This window comes from Arachis ipaensis, chromosome B5 (assembly GCF_059453495.1).
Source record: "Arachis ipaensis isolate K30076 ecotype BB chromosome B5, ASM5945349v1, whole genome shotgun sequence".
Lineage (NCBI taxonomy): Eukaryota > Viridiplantae > Streptophyta > Magnoliopsida > Fabales > Fabaceae > Arachis > Arachis ipaensis.
Window position 1 is genome coordinate 149,853,596 of NC_142440.1, and position 23,078 is coordinate 149,876,673.

At 32.6% G+C, this 23,078-nt stretch overlaps 3 protein-coding genes across 3 annotated transcripts; 2 read left to right on the forward strand and 1 right to left on the reverse strand.

Moving 5' to 3' along the window:
* The first annotated feature begins 7,797 nt into the window (after positions 1-7,797).
* Positions 7,798-11,728, forward strand: LOC107644439 (uncharacterized). The gene is made up of 2 exons (XM_016348296.3): positions 7,798-10,563; positions 10,715-11,728. Exons 1-2 carry the CDS (start codon positions 7,938-7,940, stop codon positions 11,131-11,133), a joined length of 3,045 nt encoding a protein of 1,014 aa, XP_016203782.1. The 5' UTR covers positions 7,798-7,937; the 3' UTR covers positions 11,134-11,728.
* A 2,084-nt stretch (positions 11,729-13,812) lies between these two features.
* LOC107644440 (uncharacterized) lies at positions 13,813-17,472 on the forward strand. Its single transcript, XM_016348298.3, has 2 exons — positions 13,813-16,490; positions 16,690-17,472. Exons 1-2 carry the CDS (start codon positions 13,904-13,906, stop codon positions 17,085-17,087), a joined length of 2,985 nt encoding a protein of 994 aa, XP_016203784.1. The 5' UTR covers positions 13,813-13,903; the 3' UTR covers positions 17,088-17,472.
* Positions 17,473-18,176: 704 nt separating this feature from the next.
* LOC107644441 (hexokinase-1) lies at positions 18,177-21,893 on the reverse strand. The gene is made up of 9 exons (XM_016348299.3): positions 21,329-21,893; positions 20,524-20,674; positions 20,253-20,435; positions 20,029-20,103; positions 19,676-19,831; positions 19,455-19,553; positions 19,177-19,307; positions 18,911-18,992; positions 18,177-18,813 (listed from the first exon to the last, which is right to left on the reverse strand). The coding sequence occupies exons 1-9, from the start codon at positions 21,592-21,594 to the stop codon at positions 18,466-18,468; spliced, it is 1,491 nt and encodes a 496-aa protein (XP_016203785.1). The 5' UTR covers positions 21,595-21,893; the 3' UTR covers positions 18,177-18,465.
* Between the last annotated feature and the right edge of the window lie 1,185 nt (positions 21,894-23,078).

The window sequence follows — 23,078 nt, forward strand, 5'->3', positions numbered from 1 at the left end:
TTACAAACCTCACTGTTTACTTTTTTCCATGAGACTCAAGACAGACAAAATTAAACAGAAAAATTATAAAATGAATAACATTGAAGGAGAAGGACTTCTGTTAGCTTAGGTAGCTATGAAGACACTGTGCTTTCACTTTTTTTCTTGCTTCAAGCCCTAACTGTTCTCCCTTATTTATAGAAGGGGAAGCCTCCACAGTTGAAACTTGTTGAACCAAGCTAAACTTCTTCTTCTTCATGCAAAACCGGTTCGGCCAGTGAGAGAGAAGAGATAACCGAATATAAAATCCAATATGCAATTACCTCTGGGTCTTCCTTGGTCACCAATCTTCATCAATCCGAGCTTTCCATCTTGACTTGTGCTTCAAGAAGGATTCCTAACCTTGATGAGTTTTTGATGATGACAGCTCCTCCTGCTCCAATTTCTGCCTCTTCCTCCACGTAGCTACAGTAGCTACCTCCTGTGGTGGTTGACCAAAAAGTAGAGACGAGCCGGCCTCCAAGGATCTTCTTTTTCTAACCGATTTGATCTTCTTCCATTTTAGGGTATAGAAGGCTTGAGATTACTTCACCACACCTTACCTTTTGTGGCAAAGATCTTAGCCACTCCACACTTCAGATTTTCTTTTACTTGATGCCATCATCACAGTGGCTTCATACTTGCTTCTAGCTTCTTCTTTTAGCTTCTGATATCTTGCATTAGCTTCCATCTTCTTCTCTATGAAGTGGCCGAGAGTTGTGAGAGAGAAGAGAGAGAAGATAGAAAACTTTTAATGTGATTTAAATGAGTAAATCAAAATGAATTAATTTACTTCTCCTTTTGCCTTAGGTATCGTGTAGCACTAATGATAGAAATCAAATCAATTACTGTTTCTCTCTCATGGTTCTAATGCAATTAATGTTAGTTGAATTAAATTTGGAATCCATCAAATGATGAGAGAGAGATCCGTTGGAAGCAATAAGCATTCGCTTTCTCTCTTTTCTTCATTTCGGACCAAGCTAGTTGGTTTCCAACCAAAATTGAATTGGGCTAATAATAATGATAGAAAAATCTGGCCCAATAACAAGATATTGCTTCAGCCATAACATTTAGAACATTTTTGCATAAGGTTGAATATTGGGCTTGCAATTTTTCTTTTCTTTTCGGCCCAATAACAAAATCTGCAAATAATCAAGATTATTAATTAGTAAATATGACATTAAAACTCAAATTAATATTTTTGTAACTAATAATGTTTGATCATCATCAATTTTAAATTAGAGTTTTCCAAACTCATCAAATACAAACTTAAAAAGCACACATTTTATTTTTCAGTGGATAAATACATCTTTAAATGAAAGTTTTATTTTTCATCATTCATGAAATTTTCTTCATATGATCATACTTGAAACTTTATGTGAATATTGAGTGATGGTTCTGCTTGAACTTGAGAAGAGGAGGGTTGAATCAAGTTGGCTTAAAACTTAAAGTTTCAAATTCTGTTTTAGCAGAAGCTTAAGTTGCAGGAGATTATTTTATTTTCTCTCGTGTGCAGAACAAATAAAGAGTATGAAAGAAGAGAAAAAGACCAGCATGTATTCTGGTTCAGATTCTTTGTGCAATGAATCCTACATCTAGTCTCCACCACAAACTATGGTAGAATTTCCACTATAATCCACTGATTACATTCACCAATACTATTGAATTACTCCCTAATTCAACTAGTATCTACCCCTAAACTTTCTTTACCAAAGATTAGCTACCCAAAGTGCTGTCCCAACTTGGAAGGGGAATCTAGACAGATTCTAACTCACCAAGTGCTAACCCAACTTGGCAAGGAGAACTAATTCTAATTCAACAACTCAATTACATCAGAAATCAGTGGCTCTTTCACATCACTCTTGCCTTTTCTCTCTTGGCTTTACAAATCACAAGATTAGTCTTTTTCTGAAAAACATAAAATGACACAAGACAGTCATAACAATGAAACTCAGAAATTAAGCTTGAGTAGAAGAAAAAGATTTCAGCTCCATGTATGAGATGATGCTCTAAGTGTGTGCTCTCTTTTTCTTGCTTTGAAATGTTGGAATGAGGCTACTTATATGTCTTCAGCTTGTCTTCATATTTGCCTCTTCCATTTTCTTGTTCTTGGTGCCCGTTGGAGCTGTCACTACTGGCATGCAGTCCTTCTTCATCATGCTCCACTAACTCTGCTGGATGAGGAGCTCGTCCACCACCTCTATCATCCTTTCCCTTGCTTTCTTTCTTGGCATGCATTCCTTTTTCATTTAGTTCCATTACCCCTGCTGCTACTGCTATTTGCAAGTTTGTGTTTTTGCTTAACCATAATCCAAGTATTTGCTTTGCTGATGTCCTTGGGTTAGTGGGGTGTCCTTGTGTCTCTTTTTGCTTTATTAGTGTCACACATGCCCTTGCTTTGTCCAGCTGTCCTCATTTTTCTTTTAGCAACTACATAAGCTTTTATTTGCTTAGTGGTGCTACAAAGAGGAGCTTTAGCTCTTTAAGTTGTTGAAGCATATGCTAGTCTTGGGTTGAAGCAGTATGACCTTGAGCACTTGGACCTGCATTTCTAAAAACACATATTAAACCACAAATAGGCTTTTAATCCAAATAATATTTGTCATCATATGTTAGTCCAAAATTAAACTAAGCTTAACACTGAGTATCATGAATTTCATTTTGTTATTAAGTTTCATTGCTTCAGGCGCATTTTGTTGGGTTTTTTCTCTTCTTTGTGAGGTCCAAACCCAACATTTTGAGGATGTCTCTTTGCATCCATTGTGCCACAACCCTAATCAGATTTTGGGGGTCATTGAGAGTGAGAGAGTGTAGCCACCAAAGTGAGAGAGAAGAGGGAAAACAGAATTTTCGTTTTTATGCAAAGCAGTAAACTTCAAATGGCAGTTTCTCATTTGTTCACCGTTGGATCGGCTTGAAATTTTAACTGCGTGTTCCTATCATCTTGTTCTTCATTCTGGTTGGTGGAGATATTGATTGGAGGTTTGCAGTGGGAGAAATTAGTTTCGCAAGAGAGAAATTAGGTTTCCCATTTTTTCACAGAGCAGCAATCTTTGAATAGCAATTTCTCATTTTTCACCGTTGGATCGACATAAAATTTGGACTGTAGATTCTTCACATTTTATTTTTCATTCTGAACGGTGGAGATTTTAATTGGATATCTGAAGAGGGAGAAATTGGCTTTGACAGCAGCTATATTTTTGGAGTATATTTCATCTTTTGGCTTCTCATTTAAAAGCTTTGGTACTTTGATGTTTTGGCTGGTTATATGTACATTTTTGTGCTTTGTTTGAGACTCTCTTGTACCTCATTTGATTATAGTGGAGCTATTTCATTGGTCTGGACAACCCGTGATTTTTACCTCTCACATTGAGAGGGTTTTCCACGTTAAAATCTCGGTGTGTTCTTGTTATTGCTTTACTTGCTATATTTGCTTGTTATAGTTGCTGTCATATTGTGTTGTGAGTGCTTTCATATTGTTCTTATATTGGATATTTGTGTCGTTTCCGCCATTAGGCTCTTTCACATTTCATGTTTAGAAAATAGAAATCATAAACTTCATTTTAGTTGAATTATTTTGCTTAATCTGAATGGGTTACTTCATAATTCAATTGTAGAATGTGTTCAAACAACTCGAGTGTACGAAAAGGTAGATATATTCAGCTTTGCGATTATCCATGGTTGAGTAGAGGGAAGAAATTGTAATCCAGCATTCTATAGAACATAGTTCCACTGAAAATAAAAATACTAAAGGTGTTACATTGTGACAAATATATATAGAGATGTAACTGTAAGAGTATAATAATAAAAAAACGGGTAGACAAGTAGAGGCAATCAGAGAAGATAAGTATTGAGAGGCTTTAGTGATAAGATTAGAGTTAATACTTAATTTCATCACTAGAATTTAAAGTTGGATTTAATTTAATTCTTAAAATTTTAATAGGCTTAAATTGAATTTCAAAATTTATAATTATAATTTATATTTATTTTTTAGTTAATTTCCGTTAATAATTTATTAATTTGGTATATTAATTTATTATGATTTAAATTCCTCTTTTAAAATTATAAAATTTTTAAATTGAACTTGTTATTGTTATTTTTGTGAAGATGTTGGAGAACTAATCAAACTTTTAAAAAGTCTAATAAATTTTAATCATATAAAATTTAGACAAAAATTTTAAATTTTAGCAAATTAACGTACAAAATAAACAGACCATTTACAAAAATCAGCTCAAAAATTAACGTAAATTATTATATATATTATAAATCTTAAAAATTAAATTGAGTTAATTATAATTTTAAGAGTTAATTTAAGTCTAATTTTAAATTTTAAAAATTAAATTAAATATTATATATCAAGTTATTAATATAATACTATTTTAATATCTCCTTTTAATTTGCATATAAAAAATATAGATTTAGAACAGTCGGATTAACGGAACAATTTGTCTCTCTTATTCTACATCAAACACTGAAAAGTATGTCATTCCTAACCTAATTTTCTTAAGTTCCGGCAATGAAGTACTATCTAATATAAAAAATTTATTAGTAATATTAATCAGTATTTAATCATCATAAATATTAATTATTTTAATTTCAACAAATAAATATTATTAATTTATATATATAAATTTTAATAAATATAAATATAAATTATTATTCATCAAATACTAATATTAAAAGATAATATTCATTCGCCATATATCATTATACTAATTTAATATAATGACTTATGACTATTGACTAGTGGTTTGCATGCGAGACCGGTATGCAATTTTGTGGTCGACTTTTTTTTATAAAAAAAAAATATTGGTGTTTTTCTTTTTGAAATGAGATTATTTGGTATAATTACATATAAATGAATTTTGTAAATAAAAAGTCAACTAGGGAGCATGTTGCAACACGTAGAAAGCGTGTTGGATATGTGGTGGCATCTTGGTCAACATGTGAAGAACGTGTTGGACACATGATAACATATTGGTCAATACAGAGACGTATTGAAACACATAGGAGACGTATTGAATGATTTTCACAATATTATAATACACTTCAAATATCAATATTTAACTAAAACATCATCTTCATTTTCATATTAAAAATAATTTCTGTAATTTTGTCACGATATATATTCTCGGTATCCTTGCCCTATTTTATGAGCTGTACTATTCCAACACGTCTTGTTTTCTATTTTTGTTGAATCTTCCATTAAATTTAATGGTGGAAAGTTTACTCATTGTATACTTTATTTTTTTTTCTTGTTTTGGTAAGAGTACATATACATACCTATAGGCTAGGTAGGTTCATGCTCATTTTCCTTGCATTTTAAAAGAAAATTATATATTATCTGTATTCATTTGGCATTTTAAAATTATATATATACTTATGGTGATGATGAATTCTAAGAATAAGTTACATAATATAACATCAATTTGATTTGGCCTGATTTAAAGTGGGGTTGGTTTGATAACTTTGACTCAATTCGACGTGCTTCAATTTGGAAAATTCTTATTTAGTATTTTTTTTAACCTAAATTTAAACACATGATTTTTAACCCTATAAGCAGTTCTTCTCTAATTAACCTTAACATAATTGATTTTAAAGATCCAATGGCTGCGTTCTACTTGTTAATTGGTATGATATACTTTGCTAGTCTAATTTAATCTGATTTGGTCTTAACTTTGGTTTACTTTGATATTAGCTTGTCAGAAGGTTTATGACTTTAGTTTAGTGTGTTATATCCTTCTTAATTTTAGAGCAATGCTACCATAATTAATAAATATTATTATTTTAGATCAACAAATAATCAATAATTTATTAAAATTTATATATATAAATTAATAAAATTTATTTATTAAAAATAATTTAATATTTGTATTATTTAAAGAATTTAATTAATTTGTACCTTAAAGACAAATTTTAATGTATTCAATGTATTGAAAACATATAAAAATTAATTTTTATAGTAAGTTTTATAAAATACACTTTTATAATATGATTAATTTATATTCTTAAGGTATAAATTAGCAAAATTTTTAATTAAGTAATAACTAAAATTACAAAAAAAATTGATGGACTCAAAAATTTCTCTCTGTGTGTCTATTACGTTTCCTCTTCGGTGCATCACTTTATTAGTCCCATGCAAATCAATAGTGACATTCTTGTACCTAACAGAAAACTAGAATTGGTTGACATGTATGTGAATATTTAGAAGTCAAAATTAGTTTAATTATGATTTGAAAATTAATTTTTTTGACTTATATAACCATACACTATTAGATATATTTGCAAAACTCTCTTGTTGTCAATATATGAAAATTATTTTTTAATATAATATAATTTTTAATTTTAAAAAATTATATACATAAAAAATTAATTATCAAATGAGTCATCGATTTACCATATATTTATGCATATTTAATAAAATGGTTCTATATAATTTTAAAGTGTATTTCATATTCTAAAATATAGCTAATTTTTTTGTGCAAAAATAATATCACTATTCTAAGAAACAAAAATTTTACGAATTAGTAATTTTTAATAATTTTAACTAGTATTTAGTAGCAAAAATATTAACTTATTTTTAATAAATAAATTTTATTAATTTATATGTACAAATTTTGATAAATGTAGATGCAATTTATATTGACTCATATATGTAAATTATGATAAATATAAGTATAAATTATGTATTTTTTACTATGATGCACGGATATGGATATTGACAGAGACATGAGACACAACTCGGCAACTCGGCATGGAACACGCCGATACAGAAATTATAAAATTTGATAAGATACGGGGACACGCATATATATAAAATATAAAGTATTTTTTAGATTAATTATAGTAATATTTTAATATTTTATTAATATTAAACATAAATATTTTTTTAATTATTTTTAATATCTTATTTTAATTATATAAAGTATTTAAAATATTTTTTATTTTAATAAATAATAATATATTATTTCTAAATTTATTTCAAAAATATATGTTAAGAATAAGATTGAAGACGATTATATATAATGATATTTAGGTGTGTTTAATTAATTAAGTGTGTCTAAATTTTTTTATTTTTTATTAAAATATAATTAGACACAATAAACACATATCGAACAAATATTACGTATTCCAAAAATATATGTACTTCATAATTTTGTATGCAAATCTTTATAAATACAAATATAAATTATTACTAATTAAATATTAGTCTGAAATGATAATATCTGCTTACAACATAGTATTTGAAAGAAAAACAATTTGCTGGAATATTTGGAAACTGGAACCCACAGTTAATATAATCAAATAATTTCTTATTAATAAATGGGATATATGAACACGGTATACATAGCAATTTTTTGACCCTGGTTTTCCATCCATGTTGGTCATAGTTTTCTGCGTGTGAATTGGGCACTTGCAGCTAAATTAGTTGGGTTCTGGATTATAAGCAAAATTGAATAAACTAGAATAATTTCTTTTTATATGAATATTAAAAAATATATTATTTAAAAAATTAAATCATATTTATTAAATATTTCATATTTATTCTCTCTTCTTTATTTTTCTCTCTTTTCCTTGATTGAATTACCAATAAAAAAATAATTAAAATATTCTTTTTTTAAAAAAATACTTTTATTTAGACCAATAAAATCTTAATCAATTATCAAGAGTCAAATTTCCGGACAGTGGTTAATTGGTTATTAATGACTTTTTCCGTCCCAAGAAAGGCATTGACTTTTCTGACCCAAAACACATACTAACACAATGGATTTCAATTTCAACGTTTTGAAATTTTCAGAACCAAAACACAATTCTCCAAATTCGTAATCACATTCTCACTATACAAATAATAAACCACTTTGCAAATCAAACTCCATTTTTGTTCATCTAACGAACAAAGAAAAAGAAATCAAACACAGATGAAAGAAGTTAGATTTTCGTGTTTCACTCTTGTGGCATTGATCATCATGTTCTTGAACCATGCAGACTCTGAGTCTCAGCTTCTTCATGATCAAGAACATCAAGTTCTAATGAGGATCAAGCATTACCTTCAAGACCCTTCTTTTCTCCGTCACTGGACCCCATCAAACTCCTCTCATTGTTCTTGGCCTGAGATTTCTTGCACCAACGGTTCTGTCACAGGAATAACTTTGGTTAATCTTAACATCAATCAAACAGTGCCCCCTTTCATTTGCGATCTCAAGAACCTCACACTTGTTGATTTCAGCAACAACTCAATTCCTGGGGTGTTCCCAAATTATCTCTACAATTGCTCCAAGCTTGAGTATCTTAATCTTTCTATGAACTACTATGTTGGTGAAATACCTCATGATATTGATACTTTGTCCAATTTGAAGTACCTTAACCTTAGTTATTCCAATTTCACCGGTGACATTCCTTCCAGTGTTGGAAATTTGAAGGAACTAAGGTTCCTTGCACTGCAAGATTGTCTATTCAATGGTACTCTCCCTGACGAGATTGGAAACTTGTCTAATCTCGAAACGTTGGATTTGTCCAGTAACGAATTGCTTCCGCCTTCGAGGTTGCCGTTGAGCTGGACCAAGTTGAATAAGCTGAAAGTGTTTTACATGTTTGAGTGCAACCTGTTTGATGAAATTCCTGAGAGAATTGGAGAAATGGTTGCATTGGAGAAGCTGGATTTGTCGCAGAACGAATTAACCGGAGAAATTCCAAGCAGTTTGTTCTTGCTGAAGAATCTGAATGTTGTGTACCTTTGGAAAAACAAGCTTTCTGGGGAGATACCATCCAAGATTGAAGCATTGAATCTGACCAACATTTCGTTATCAAATAATATGCTTACAGGGAAAATACCAGAAGATTTTGGAAAACTCCAAATGCTAATGGAATTCAAATTGAGCATGAATAACTTGTCAGGGGAGATACCACAAAGCATAGGGAGTCTTCCATCTCTAGTCGATTTTCGTGTCTTCATGAACAATCTATCAGGTACTATTCCTCCCCAATTTGGCCGCAACTCCAAGCTTCAATCCTTTCAAATTTCATCCAACAATTTTATTGGAATGCTTCCAGAGAATTTATGCTATTATGGTGAATTGCTTACATTAACTGTTTATGAAAATAGCTTGAATGGTGAGCTGCCAGAGTCACTAGGAAATTGTAGTACCCTTCAGAACCTGAAAATTTGGAGCAATGAATTTTCTGGTAACATTCCTAGTGGCCTTTGGAAATCTCCCAATTTGGTGAATTTCATAGTAAACCATAATAGGTTCACTGGTGGAATCCCTGAGGAATTGTCACCGAGCATTTCGCTCTTCGACATAAGTTACAATCAGTTTTCTGGTAGAATTCCGACTGGCGTGTCATCTTGGACTAATGTGGTAGAGTTTATTGCAAGTAAGAACTATTTGAATGGAACTATTCCTCATGAGTTAACAGAACTTCCCAAGTTATCAAAACTCTTGCTTGATCAGAACAACCTCACTGGGCCAATTCCTTCAGATATAGCCTCGTGGAACTCTCTAGTTACTCTAAATTTGCGCCATAATCACTTGTATGGACAAATCCCAGATTCAATTGATCCATTACCTGCACTTCTAGAACTTGACCTCTCAGAGAATCAATTCTCTGGCCATGTTCCTTCTCTGTCTTCAAGACTCACCAATCTCAATCTATCATCCAATCATCTGACTGGGAAAGTTCCAAGTGAATTTCAGAATTCTGCATTCGACACAAGCTTTTTGGACAATCCTGGCCTTTGCGCTGATACACCGGTGCTGAACATTACATTGTGCAATTCTGGCTCACAAAATTCAAGCAAGGACTCATCATCTTGGTCCCTTGCCTTGATCATAGGCCTTGTTTTAGCAGTCTCATTACTCGCTATTGTGGCGTTATTCTTGGTTATCAGATTCATCAGGAAAAGGAAGAAAGTGGATAACTCATGGAAGCTCACTTCATTCCAAAGGCTGAGCTTCACTGAATCAGATATAGTTTCTTCAATGACAGAACATAATATCATTGGCAGTGGAGGATATGGTACAGTGTACCGTGTCAATGTCAATGGTTTAGGCTTTGTCGCTGTCAAAAAGATTTCTGGTAACAGAAAGCCAGACCAGAAGCTTGAGAATTCGTTTCTCTCTGAAGTTAAGATATTAAGCAGCATTCGACATAGGAACATTGTGAAATTGTTATGCTGCATCCACAATGATGTTTCTAGGCTTCTTGTTTATGAGTATATGGAGCATAGAAGCCTTGACAAATGGCTGCACAAGAAGATCAAGCCATCATCATTATCTATTTCAGGTTCAGTCCAACATCATCAGGTTGCACTGAATTGGCCCAAGAGAATACAAATAGCCATTGGTGTTGCACAAGGATTGAGCTACATGCACCATGATTGCTCCCCGCCCATTGTTCATCGCGACGTGAAAACAAGCAACATACTTTTGGATTATCAATTCAATGCAAAAGTTGCTGATTTTGGCCTAGCAAGGATGTTGATCAAGCCAGGGGAACTTGCCACCATGTCAACTGTTGTTGGCTCATTTGGATATCTTGCTCCAGGTAAATCTTCTGTTACATTAGTCCTTAAATGATATATACCTTAGTATAATGTTGGCAACAATTGTGTCAAATAATTCTAGCTATGCAGCATTGATCAATCAACTTCTCTTAGTTGCTGTTGATATTGTTTTCCTTCATACTTGAAATGCAGAATACATTCAGACCACAAAAGTCAGTGAAAAGATTGATGTTTTTAGCTTTGGGGTGATCCTATTGGAGCTGACAACAGGTAAAGAAGCTAACTATGGAGATGAGCACTCATCTCTTGCAGAATGGGCATGGAAACACATTCAGTTAGGAAGCAACATTGAAGAGCTACTTGATAAAGAAGTCATGGAACCTATTTACATGGATGAGATGTGTCATGTTTTCAAACTTGGTGGGATGTGCACTTCAAAGCTTCCTGATTCTAGACCTACCATGAAGGAGGCATTGCAATTATTGCTACAAAGTGGTGAATCATATTCTTTTGGCGAGAGGAATAGTGTTGGACAGTGTGATGCTGTTCCTCTTCTTAGAAATTCAAAACGTGAGCATAAATTGGATATTGATGGTGACAAACTAGCTTGATTTTGTGATCAAGGTCAGTATCATCTAAGATATATAGGTATTCAATCATATTATGTGTACACCAAAAAAATCTGCTACATGTATGCAAAAATCAATCATTAATGTGTTTGTATATAAACACATATATTGTTTAAATCATTTTTAATGTGTATTTTATGTTGCAATATGTATTTTACACATGACAACTGATTTGGTGATTGATTTTTTATATACAAGTAACATGATTATTTGATATTTTGTTATTTTTTAATCTATCACTTATTTTTTTAGTATATTTTTAGATTAACAGATATGTATTTAATTTGTATTTAAATACATTGATCTACTGATATACTAAATTGGACAGTGATGATTAAAATAGAAGAAAGTATGACCCATAATGGCTTTTTGATACAGTCCTTAGTTGGTGCCAATTATGGAGTTGGAGTCAGTGCCTTGTTAAAAACATAGAACATAGAACATAGCTATAGGATAGCATGGTACATATAGATATATCAATAAGAGGAAATAAATCCTGCCGAAACTAAATAAAATCCTCTGTGTTGTATAATAACAAGATATTTAATGCAGAAAACTTGCTTATCTTTATTTCACAGCAGCAGTTTTTATTAAGGATATACTCCTTATAATTGTGCCATTTGAATGTCAATTTTTTTGGTTTCTTACTATTTTATTAATAAAAAAATAAAATAAGAGAAAAATTCAAAGAATAGTAAAATTTATTGTTTTTTATTAGTGTTTTAGTCATCGGTCCAATTTTTTTAGATTAGCAATTCAACAACATATTTTTAACCTACACTTTTAAACATTATTCATTAACTGTTAGTAAAAAATAATAAATTTCGTCGGCCATCCGTCTAATATTTTTCAAATTCACTAATATCACTATGACATTATCTAGTCGTCGCAATCTTTATATTGGAGATTTTAATTTTATGATATTTAAATATTCGTTATATAATTCTTCTTATCATTTTAACTTTTAGTTTATCCTAAATTATTTTGTTATGTATCACTTTTACCAAATAAGATTAATGACACAGCAGCAGCAGTAGTAGTAGCAGTATAAGTGCACCTTAGAGACGGTGAAATTCTAGAAAAAGAAAAAAAAAATCCACTTTCTGATATTTGATTTTTCCTTAAATCTAACACAATCTCAAAATAAAACTTAGAAAATCAAATGATCAAAATAATAAATTTTTTTTGTGAGATGTGTTATTTACTATTTCATACTATTTTTTAAATCATCTTTTTTATAAAACTTTTATTCTAAATTTCTAATATAACGAGGAAAGAAAATATACAAATCAAAGTATAGCATATAATTTCTTAAACTTAAGATAGACAATGAAAAGCTGCATGGAAAGTGGAAAATAGTCAAACATGGCGGATGCTTGTGCTTCGTGCAAGGTTCCGCCTTAAAAGCTGATGTGAACTGTGGGCTTGTAGTCTAATGTTGACCGCATAAAAGTATGCAAAATTAATAACATTGAACAACGGTGCAATCAAATGATTTTGTAGCAATAATTAAGAAATATTATATATATATATAATTTTTATATTATTTTTTGTGTATTTTTGTTTTTGTATATTAAATATGATGGGAAAAAAATGAAAATAAAAAAAATTGTGATATATGTCAATAAAAAACATATAAAAGAGATAAAAACAAAAATTGATATAAATATTATTTTTCATAATAATAATTGTGGTGATTGTTGCTTGATGTGTTATCTTTCTAGAATATGAATAAAATATATCTGTACTCACGTGGATTGAAGTGAGACTAGTATTTTCAATTTTCATACAAACCAATCTAGATAACCATTAATAGACTAGATTGGGATCTAACCCGATTGAATTTTATTTAGAGTTAAAAGTTTAGGAAAAGTTTTGATAGGAGTTATTCAGGAAAAAGAATTAAAAAAAATAGAAATAAACAAAATATATTTAACCTTTCCTAACTAATCTTTGTTTATAAGAAAGAAATAAATAAAAGATTAGTTGGGTGGTTGCCACTTGATTACTCTAGGTTCCTTTAACAACAGACAAGAAGCATAAAGCTAAAGAGTTTAACCACTGTCCAACAAAGAAGCCCCCAAAGCTTGAATCATGGAGTAAAGAAAGTATCACCAGGTTGGAAAAGCCATAACAAAATCACCTTCAAGGCTTGAAAGTTTTAAAATATGCTTAAATTATTAAGTGTTTTGGTTGCCCCTATAATATGACTAAACAATACTAATAATAAAGTTTACTTATCAGTTTTATTACTTGTTAACTACTTACAATCAATTTGATTAAAAACTAACTTTTAGCTATTTGTCCGCTCAAATAAGTATTCAAAGTTCAAATTGGCTAAAGACAAATACTTAAATGAAGCTTAGATCTGTAATAGTTAATCTTTGATTTATTAAAAGATAATTATTGAGAATCACCGAATGATTTGACTTGTTTAACTAAACTGTGATTTAACTATTCTTAATTACCATCATTGTTCTTCAAATAAAGACAAATACTTAAGAAATTTCCCGTGAGCACATTGGTCTATTAGCATAAACTAGTCACCAAAGAGTCCAAATCAATGGTCCAAGGGTTCACAAGAAAATAATTGGCATAAACTACAGTATAGTAAAAGTTAAAACTCTGATTTTGAAAGCTACTGATGAAGAACTGTGTTTCTAAACCAGGAAGAAAAGTCATTAGTGTTCATACAATAAATCCTCTTCACTCAGTAACACAAAGTGTGAAAACCATAAACAAATAATACAATATGCAAATTCTCTATCTTCTCTCTTTCTTCCTCTTCTTCCTCACATATGCAGCATCTCAGTCTTTGTATGAACAAGAACATGCAGTGTTGTTAAAGATAAAGCAATACTTTCAAAATCCACCAATCCTCAGTGACTGGACCTCAAACACTTCACACTGCCAATGGCCAGAGATAACTTGCACCAATGGTTCTGTCACTTCACTATCCATGATCAACTTCAACATAACTCAAACACTTCCACCTTTCATGTGTTCACTAAAAAGCCTCAAACACATTGATTTTCAGTTTAACTATATCCCTGGTGAGTTCCCAAGGTTCCTCTATGGATGCTCCAATCTTGAGTACCTTGATCTCTCAGGGAACTACCTTGTTGGTGAGATTCCTCATGACATAGACAGGTTGGCAAGGTTGAAGTTTCTTAACCTTGGGGCCAACAATTTCTCTGGGGACATTCCAGGTAGCATTGGGAATCTCAAAGAGCTGAGGAATCTTCAACTTCATATGTGTCTCTTCAATGGTACTTTCCCTGATGAAATTGGCAACTTGTCAAACCTTGAAACCTTGTATATGTTCACAAACATCATGCTCCCTCAAACAAAGTTGCCATCAAGCTTGACCAAGTTGAAGAATCTGAAAGTCTTTAGGATGAATGATGCCAACTTGGTTGGTGAAATCCCTGAATCCATTGGAGAAATGGTGAATTTGGTGGAGTTGGATTTAGCACAAAACAATCTGAGAGGAGAAATTCCAAGTGATTTGTTCAAGCTGAAGAATCTGAGCTTGCTTTATCTTTTCAAAAACCAGCTTTCTGGAGTGATACCTGGAGTTGTTGAAGCATTCAACTTGACAATGTTGGAAATTTCAGAAAACAATCTCACTGGGACAATACCGAATGATTTCGGAAAGCTCAAAAGTTTGACTCAGTTGTGCTTGCAAATGAATCAATTATCTGGTGATGTACCAGAAAGCATTGGTACTTTGCCATCTTTGACAGATTTCATCGTTTTCCAAAACAACTTATCAGGTAATCTTCCTAAAGACTTCGGCCGCTTCTCGAATCTTGAAACTTTCCAGGTTGCATCTAATAGTTTTACAGGAAGGCTTCCAGAGAATTTGTGCTATAATGGAATGTTAGTTGGTTTAACTGCTTATGACAATAACCTGAGTGGTGAGTTGCCAGAATCTCTAGGAAATTGCAATACCCTGCAATATCTGAGAGTTGACAAGAACAACCTTTCTGGCAACATTCCTAGTGGCCTGTGGACTTCCAGGAACTTGTCGACGTTTATGATAAACGAAAACAAGTTCACTGGTCAGCTTCCTGAAAGATTTCCTAACAATCTTTCAACATTGGCCTTAAGTTATAATCAGTTTTTTGGAAGAATCCCAGATAGAGTGTCTTCGTTGAAGAATTTAGTTGTGTTCAATGCAAGTAACAACTTCTTCAATGGAAGTATTCCAAAGGGGCTAACAGAGCTTCCACAAATAACAACTCTTTTGCTCGATCGGAACCAGCTCATAGGGCCACTTCCATCAGATATAGTTTCATGGAAGTACCTAGTAACTCTGAATTTGAGCCATAATCAAATCTCTGGAGAAATTCCAGATGCAATTGGCAAGTTACCTACATTAAATGTGTTGGACTTGTCAGAAAACAAGATCTCCGGGCAAATTCCACCACAAATTGCACAGATGAGGCCTACCAATCTCAATTTGTCCTCAAATCTTTTGACAGGGAGGGTTCCAAGTGAGCTTGAAAACATTGCTTATGCTACAAGCTTCTTGAACAATCCTGGTTTATGTGCTGATACTTCAGTGCTAGACCTTTCCTTGTGCAGGTCTAGCACTCGAAAAACAAAGACTAGTTCACCTTTATCTCATGCTATGCTTGTGAAACTGCTGGTAGCAGCCTCCTTACTAGCTTTCTTGTCAGTACTCTTGTTGATTGTATTTTATAGGAAAAGGCAGCGAGAATTGCGAAAGTCGTGGAAACTCACTTCCTTTCAGAGACTGAGCTTCACGAAATCAAACATTGTGTCTTCAATGACAGAAGAAAATATTGTAGGCCGGGGTGGATATGGTGCAGTATACCGTGTTGCCATCGAAGGTTTAGGCCATGTTGCTGTGAAAAAGATAAGGAACAGCAGGAAATTAGAGCCGAAACTCGAGAGTTCATTCCTTGCAGAGGTTGAAATACTGAGCAATATTAGGCATACCAATATTGTCAAGTTGCTATGCTGCATCTCAAGTGAGGATTCTCTGCTCCTTGTCTATGAGTATCTTGAGAATCACAGCCTTGACAGATGGCTGCACAAGAAGAGTAAGTCACCATCAGGACATTATGATATCCTTGATTGGCCAAAGAGATTGCATATAGCCATTGGAGCTGCTCAAGGTTTGTGCTACATGCACCATGACTGCTTGCCCCCGGTTGTTCATCGAGATGTGAAGTCAAGTAACATTCTGTTGGATTCTGATTTCAATGCAAAAGTTGCTGATTTTGGTCTGGCAAAGATGTTGGTCGACCCGGAAGATGTTGCGACCATGTCCTCAGCCGTAGCCGGCACATTCGGCTACATTGCTCCAGGTAAAAGGAAAAACTATTACATTGCTTAAGTTCTCTATTTCCATTTGGTACCATTACAGATAATAGGAAGTAATAGCATCATTTGATCCACATATAAATTATATAATTAACTCCACTTAAAGAAGACTTAGTTGTTGTAGTTGTATAGAGTCTATAGACATACATTTAATCAATATTTTGTTTCATAATTGTATTCTAGAGTATGCTCAAACAACAAGAGTCAATGAGAAGATAGATGTCTATAGTTTTGGAGTTATCCTTTTGGAACTAACAACCGGAAGAGAAGCAAATCAAGGAGAAGATGAGTACTTGTCTCTGGCCGGATGGGCGTCACAGCTTGTCGCTTTAGGAAGTAACATAGAAGATGTTCTGGATGAAGATGTTAAAGAACCAAGTAACTTGGAAGAAATGTGCAGCATCTTCGAACTCGGGGTCAAGTGCACTGCACCATCGCCAGCTAGTAGACCTTCCATGAAGGAGGTTCTAAAAACATTGCAAAGCTTCAGTGGTCCATTTGCCAAAGTAGAGAAGAATGTTGGTTACTATGATGCTGCTCCCCTTCTTAAGCATGAAAAATGGGAAAAGCAGATATATTGATAGGTGGTAATGAATAATGACAGCAAGGTAGATAGGCAACCCAATTTTGAGTACCCTCTCTAAATAGTCTTCCCTCCATTCTATTTTATCTGTCGCTGGAGAGTTTCACAGCGACAGATAAAAGGGAACGGAAGGAAAATGCAGAAAGGTTAATAAAATGTCTCCTAAAAAGGCTTGTTTTGAAGTCAACATAAGTCAGTGAAGCTTATAGGACATCTACATTATGACTACATGGAAGTGAGCATGAAATCAGCTCAAACAAGCAGTAGTTACAAGTAGGGGATCACTAGTAGTAGAAATGATTACATAGTTATGTAGCTTCATCTAATTAGACAAACCTTGTTGCTTGTGTTTACTTGTATAAAATGATGTCGGATTTTCTTTCTATTTGCTTCAGAAATATTTACATGCTCCTAAAACACATTTAGTGCTTAATTTAGAAACCGTAAAGATAGCTACGTTTCAATTGAAGGGAAGAAACAGTAAAGCACTTATTGTTAGTTTTTACAAATTCTTTCTACACATCCCTATAGTTTAGCAGATAAAAGTTTGTCTTTTAATCATATATGAAATTAGTGTATTATTTACAAATGCACTAAATTGGTAACTTAATGCAATTCGTGTAGCCAAAATAAATTTTAAAGCGACATCATAGTATTAATATTTATTTTCCAATGAAGATATAAGACATTATGAGAGTTAAGAGAAGACAGTGATGTGAATAAACTGTAGAATGAAGCTAGGGTAGACTTGTGGTGCATCATTTGTATGAGTTATATGGTATTTATGGCCATCTTGAAAGCAACAATGATCTATATCTTAAAGACTACTAGTGATTAGATACATTATTTTTCCAACTTACAAAATCAGTTAAACCGGCATTTATTTTGAAGTGAAGAAAGTATATCATGCCAAACATAACTAGATGTTGATGGATAACACAAGTTTTGAATCAAAATCCATAACCCTACAGTCTTCATGTAAAATGATAGTTAAGAACTATTAGATGGTTTGATATTTTTGACTAAACTACTTTACATAATATGTGTAACATCTTAGTTATCATCTTCATATGTGAGTAATCACCAATAAATTAAACCATCATTTATTATGTTGAAAACAAGGTTACATTGGCAAAAAGTAGAGTAATCAAAACTGCAGTTTACAATTAGGTCACTCCCTATTATTCCTTAACATGGGAGAGACAGACACTCTAACCAAAATTATTCCCCAGATAAACACAGCCCTATCCTTCACTTACAAGCTCTCTTGGACCTTTAATTAAGGCTTTGCTGCTACAATCTGTTGATATTATTTATACAAAAACAGAAAAGGAAGCTTAAATTACACTTGTTTATCCTTGGCATTAACCACATCTTTAGGACTCTGTGATTCCCAAATACTGGGAGTGTGAAGCTGCAAGGAGGGCTGCGCCAATGCCAGAGCCGTCATTGGAATGCTCCATAGCAATGGTCTCACCTACTTCATCTCCCAACAACTCTTTCACTGTACTCTCCAAGCAATTTCTGAATTTAGCATAGTGTTCAAACAATCCTCCATCCACTGCTATCACTGTTCTTTGTTTTCCCCCATCCTTGACAGTGTCTCTTCCTATTTTCTTAAGGATGCCTACCATGCTAGCGGCAGCCAGTCGAGCCCCACGAGTAGCAACAATGTTGAAGACTTCCACAACAATCTTCCTCATTTCTAAGGACGAGTTATCGATCTGAAAAAAGGAAAAGCAATCAGGACACCTAGCATGTTCATTCGGGAAGACACAAATACCGATTCCTATTCGTCCTTAATCGTAATCTGTAACTAACCTTTAAAACATCCCTCAATTTCTTTTCAACGACCTTCAGATCTGATGATGTGTCTTGATGCATAGCAGACATGTCTGGTGTCCTATGTATCCCATAAAATATTTGTGAAAACACACTTCGATATAAAGAAAATGGAAATAATGGTTTACAGAGCAGATTTATACAACTAAAAACAAAGCAACAAGTTTCAGTAGTCATATGATCAACTTAGAGGCTATCAACCAAGGAAAATAAAACAAAATGTTTCGCTGGATCTTAAAACATACCTAAGTATGAATTGAGTTCTCAACTTTGGTGGCACACTATCTCCAAACAAATCAGCTTCTTCAGCCATCTTTACTAAAACTCTCCTTGCAATCTCCCCCAAATACATACCAGAAATTAACTTCTCGAAAATCTAGAAGAAATGGCAGAAGAGTATTATAGAAACACATTAGTTATGGCACATTTGGATCAGGTTTTATTCACTGCATGGCACAGGCACAAGTACTAAAGCAAATTTTACAAAAGGCTATGATTTAAACCAATTATAGATAATGATTACCTGTTCTCCAGGGTTTAGGCTTTCGACATCTAAAGCTTTGTCATATTCTGTTAGAGGAAGATGGGAGGAGAGGAAATTTCCCCATTCCATGTTTATAACCTACAGAATCAGTGAACAATCAGCGCACTTTGACACACCAGTATGTGCTTCTTAGAATCATGTTACACATAGTTTCATTATTGTATAAGAAAATATGATTTATATATTCTTAATCAAATCACCATCTCTCCTGAATTGGGTAGAAGACCCTGCCATTTGGGAATTGCTTGTGCACGTTCTACATATGCTGCGTTTGTCCCAGTACCAAGAATCACACCAGCAATGACATCCTGATTGCCAAATCTCGCTCTAGCTAATGTTCCAACAGTATCATTAACCTGCACATTGTATCACCAAGTCAGGTTAATGTTTTCAGTTGATGAATCAAGTAACCAAGAATTTGTTTTCCTTTCTTTGTTGAAACTATATCGCCTCAATAATTCAATTTTTTTTGTCAGGCATGAATTGGAGATCATTTCTAAAGCCTAACATCAAGGGAAAAAGGAAGTCACAAAGAAAGGAATCCGGGACTAACTAGTGCTGCAACACGCATATCCAGGCCAATTTTCTCCAATGACTTGGTTAGCCTCCCAACCACATCTTCTCCAACCTACAAAAAGTCCAAACAAAATCCATCAACAAAAGAAACATAGAAGTGTCTGTGATGACAGAGACAGAACACTCATGCATATATATGATTTGCACGATTGACACACCATAATCACAAACACAAATGACAATCAAGGTTACAGGGATTACCATATCCTCAATATTGAAACCTTTTGTCCACTTTATTAGAGTTCCAGATGCAATTGATGTTTGCCTCACTGGAAATGAGAAGGTGAATCCCAGTTCTCTTTGTCTGCCAGGGGGAGGATGAAACTCTTCGGGTTCAGAACTAATAAACTTTGCAAGCGATGTTGCTATAAAATCAAATAATTCCTGAAATGATGAACATAATTAACACATTTCAGGGTGCAGGCAGGCTCATTGCAGACACAAATTTTCTAACAAGTAATAACAGACTTACATCCGATGAACTCGTCATCAAATGAGGAGGAATTGAAACTTCATTGTGCTCTATTTTGGCAATGCCTTTCCCATTTCCACCTAATTGAACACGAAGGGTGCGAAAGTTCGTCCCACCAAGATCCAATGCATAAAAGGTTCCTTTCTCATCCCTGTTAAAAAAAAGGGAGAGAAGACAAAGAGTGACTCAGAGGAATGAACCTTCAAAAACTACAGTCACATAACATAGAACATACGTTGGTTGTTTCCAATAAATTGAAATACAATAAAATACTTAATCACTGAGGTATACTCTTTGTACATTTGTCTTTAGATTCTCCACAACACAATATAAAGGTTATATAAACAATCCAATGCTTACAAGTAAGCCATTATCATCAAACTGATACATAACCAACAAAAAATATTAAAAAAAAGAAGGGAAAGAAGTCAAGATATAGCATTCAGTCCAGTTCAGCAGTAATCAACTAATCAGCAACATCAGAACTATAACTTACTTTATCCACACAAACTCAAGAAGAAGATTAAAAAATAAAAAAAGAATGAACAAATAATAATAAATTAGAAAAACTGAAAGGGTTTTGCTATGAGAAACAAGTTTTTGACTTTTAGTACATTTAATGTCAAATTGTAAAACGCAAAATATAGGATTATATTCCATGACTTAAGAACAAGGTCGATATAAACACATTCCCAACATTATAAAGAAGAAAATAAAAATTGGAACAAAAACACACGCAAACAACATATCCAAAACGAAAACAGAATTTTAAAAAAATAAAAAAAGAAAAGAAAAATGTACTAACCCGGTAGGAAGATTGTCAACAAAGCTTATCAACATCTTGAGCTTGCTTCCACCATCAGAAGCAAGACCAGCGTGCATCTCAACCTCCATGGCTTCAGCTACGAGCTTCAGCTTCGAAGTTGGTGTAGCACACTGTTCTTCAAGTTCCTTCGCTATCGCTACTGCGCGTTCCCACTTTCCTGAGCTTCCGCAGCGGTGGCGCACCACCAGCGCCGCCGCTGCAGCCGCCGCGCAGACCACTGCTGCTCCCACAGCCGTCTTCCCCATGAGCACCTCGTCGGTCACTGAGTCTGAACTCGCACCGAGTCAATCACTGAGTTTTGTTTGGAAAGTTTGGAACTTTTCGAAGAAGGTAAAGGGTGGAGGAGTTACGAGAGAATCGGGAAGATGTTTGTGGATTTTTGGAGACTACCGAGATTCCTTTTTATTCTGCGCGCTTTCATGTCAGAAAATGATTGCAATTTGCGCGGAGAGAGAGAGAGAAAGAAAGAAAAAAAAAACATGTACAAAATTCATTTTCTTAGTTATCTACTTATCTCACTGGTCAAATTAAGAAAATATTTTACGAGTAACGAACCAGCTGATTTTATGATTGTCATTATTAATATTTTTAATAATATAAAATTATATCTAATAATATAAAATTATTTTTTTATTAATTAAATATTAATTAAATTTTAATAAAAAAATTTCTGAACTCTAAGACTTTTTATATTATATACATAAAAGACTTTTATTTACAATAAAATAGATTAATTTTGATTTACGAGTTTAATTTTTATCTATTAATTATTTTTACTCATTTGTCAAGTAATTATTTGATTATTTTCAAGATAACATCGAGTGGCAAAGAATTTTCTCTAATTTAATATAAATTAAATGAATACTACCCTTTTAAATAAATTTAGATAAATAATAAAAATTATGAGTACACAATTTGATTTTTAACTGCCAATGAGTTATAACTCAAATGGCATAGTCTCCCAATACTCAATTAAAAAGTTAGGGGTTCGAATTTCCTATTTTTAGTAAAAAAAAAATTTGGTTTTCAGATGAAATAATAATTTGATTCCCAACTACCAGAAAAAGAAAAAGGTTGAAACAGATTAATTCTTTATAAATGAGAGATATACTAGAAAGACTAATGTGTTGTATTTCTATCTCTTTTTTGTCATATTACTTGGGAACCTGTTTATGATTTATGTTTTGATTACAGCCCGAGTTGACCTTGGAAAAGATGATTAAAGAGCACGTGAAATCCCAAATGCAATGTTTAGATACTCTAAAAGTTTTATATTGATAATTTTATGATTTCTCACAGTATTATTAATTTCGAGAGATCAAAAAATTAATCCGTGGTATCCGATAATTATTTAAGTAGGTTAATAAATTAATTATTAAACTAATTTAATTAATTAGTTTTATATTAATAATATTTAAAAAGTTTTTAATTTAAATAATTTAAAATTATTTTATTTAATATTTATTAAAATAATTATATAATTTTAAATATAATAAATATATAATTATAAATGTTATATTATATAAGATAATTTAAAATTTTATTTCTCTAATATTATTATTTTATATAAGTATATAAAATTAGTTTTTATCCTAATTTCCTAATTTAAGCTATGAAATTAGGACTGATTTTTTTGGATATGGAAGATGTGAATGTGTTGTGCTGGGTTATGGATCATAGAGGTGTTATACTAATATGTAGGATAATTTTTTCTCATATTTGGTCTTAA

Excerpts from the sequence above, each read along its gene's own strand:
- LOC107644439 (XM_016348296.3), top strand. The coding sequence starts at position 7,938 with ATGAAAGAAGTTAGATTTTCGTGTTTCACTCTTGTGGCATTGATCATC. Across the intron at positions 10,564-10,714 it reads ATTTGGATATCTTGCTCCAG|AATACATTCAGACCACAAAA; the intron begins GTAAATCTTCTG and ends CTTGAAATGCAG.
- LOC107644440 (XM_016348298.3), top strand. The coding sequence starts at position 13,904 with ATGCAAATTCTCTATCTTCTCTCTTTCTTCCTCTTCTTCCTCACATAT. Across the intron at positions 16,491-16,689 it reads ATTCGGCTACATTGCTCCAG|AGTATGCTCAAACAACAAGA; the intron begins GTAAAAGGAAAA and ends ATTGTATTCTAG.
- LOC107644441 (XM_016348299.3), bottom strand. The coding sequence starts at position 21,594 with ATGGGGAAGACGGCTGTGGGAGCAGCAGTGGTCTGCGCGGCGGCTGCA. Across the intron at positions 20,675-21,328 it reads GTTGACAATCTTCCTACCGG|GGATGAGAAAGGAACCTTTT; the intron begins GTTAGTACATTT and ends TTTTTTTAACAG. Across the intron at positions 18,814-18,910 it reads AATTGAGGGATGTTTTAAAG|ATCGATAACTCGTCCTTAGA; the intron begins GTTAGTTACAGA and ends TCCTTTTTTCAG.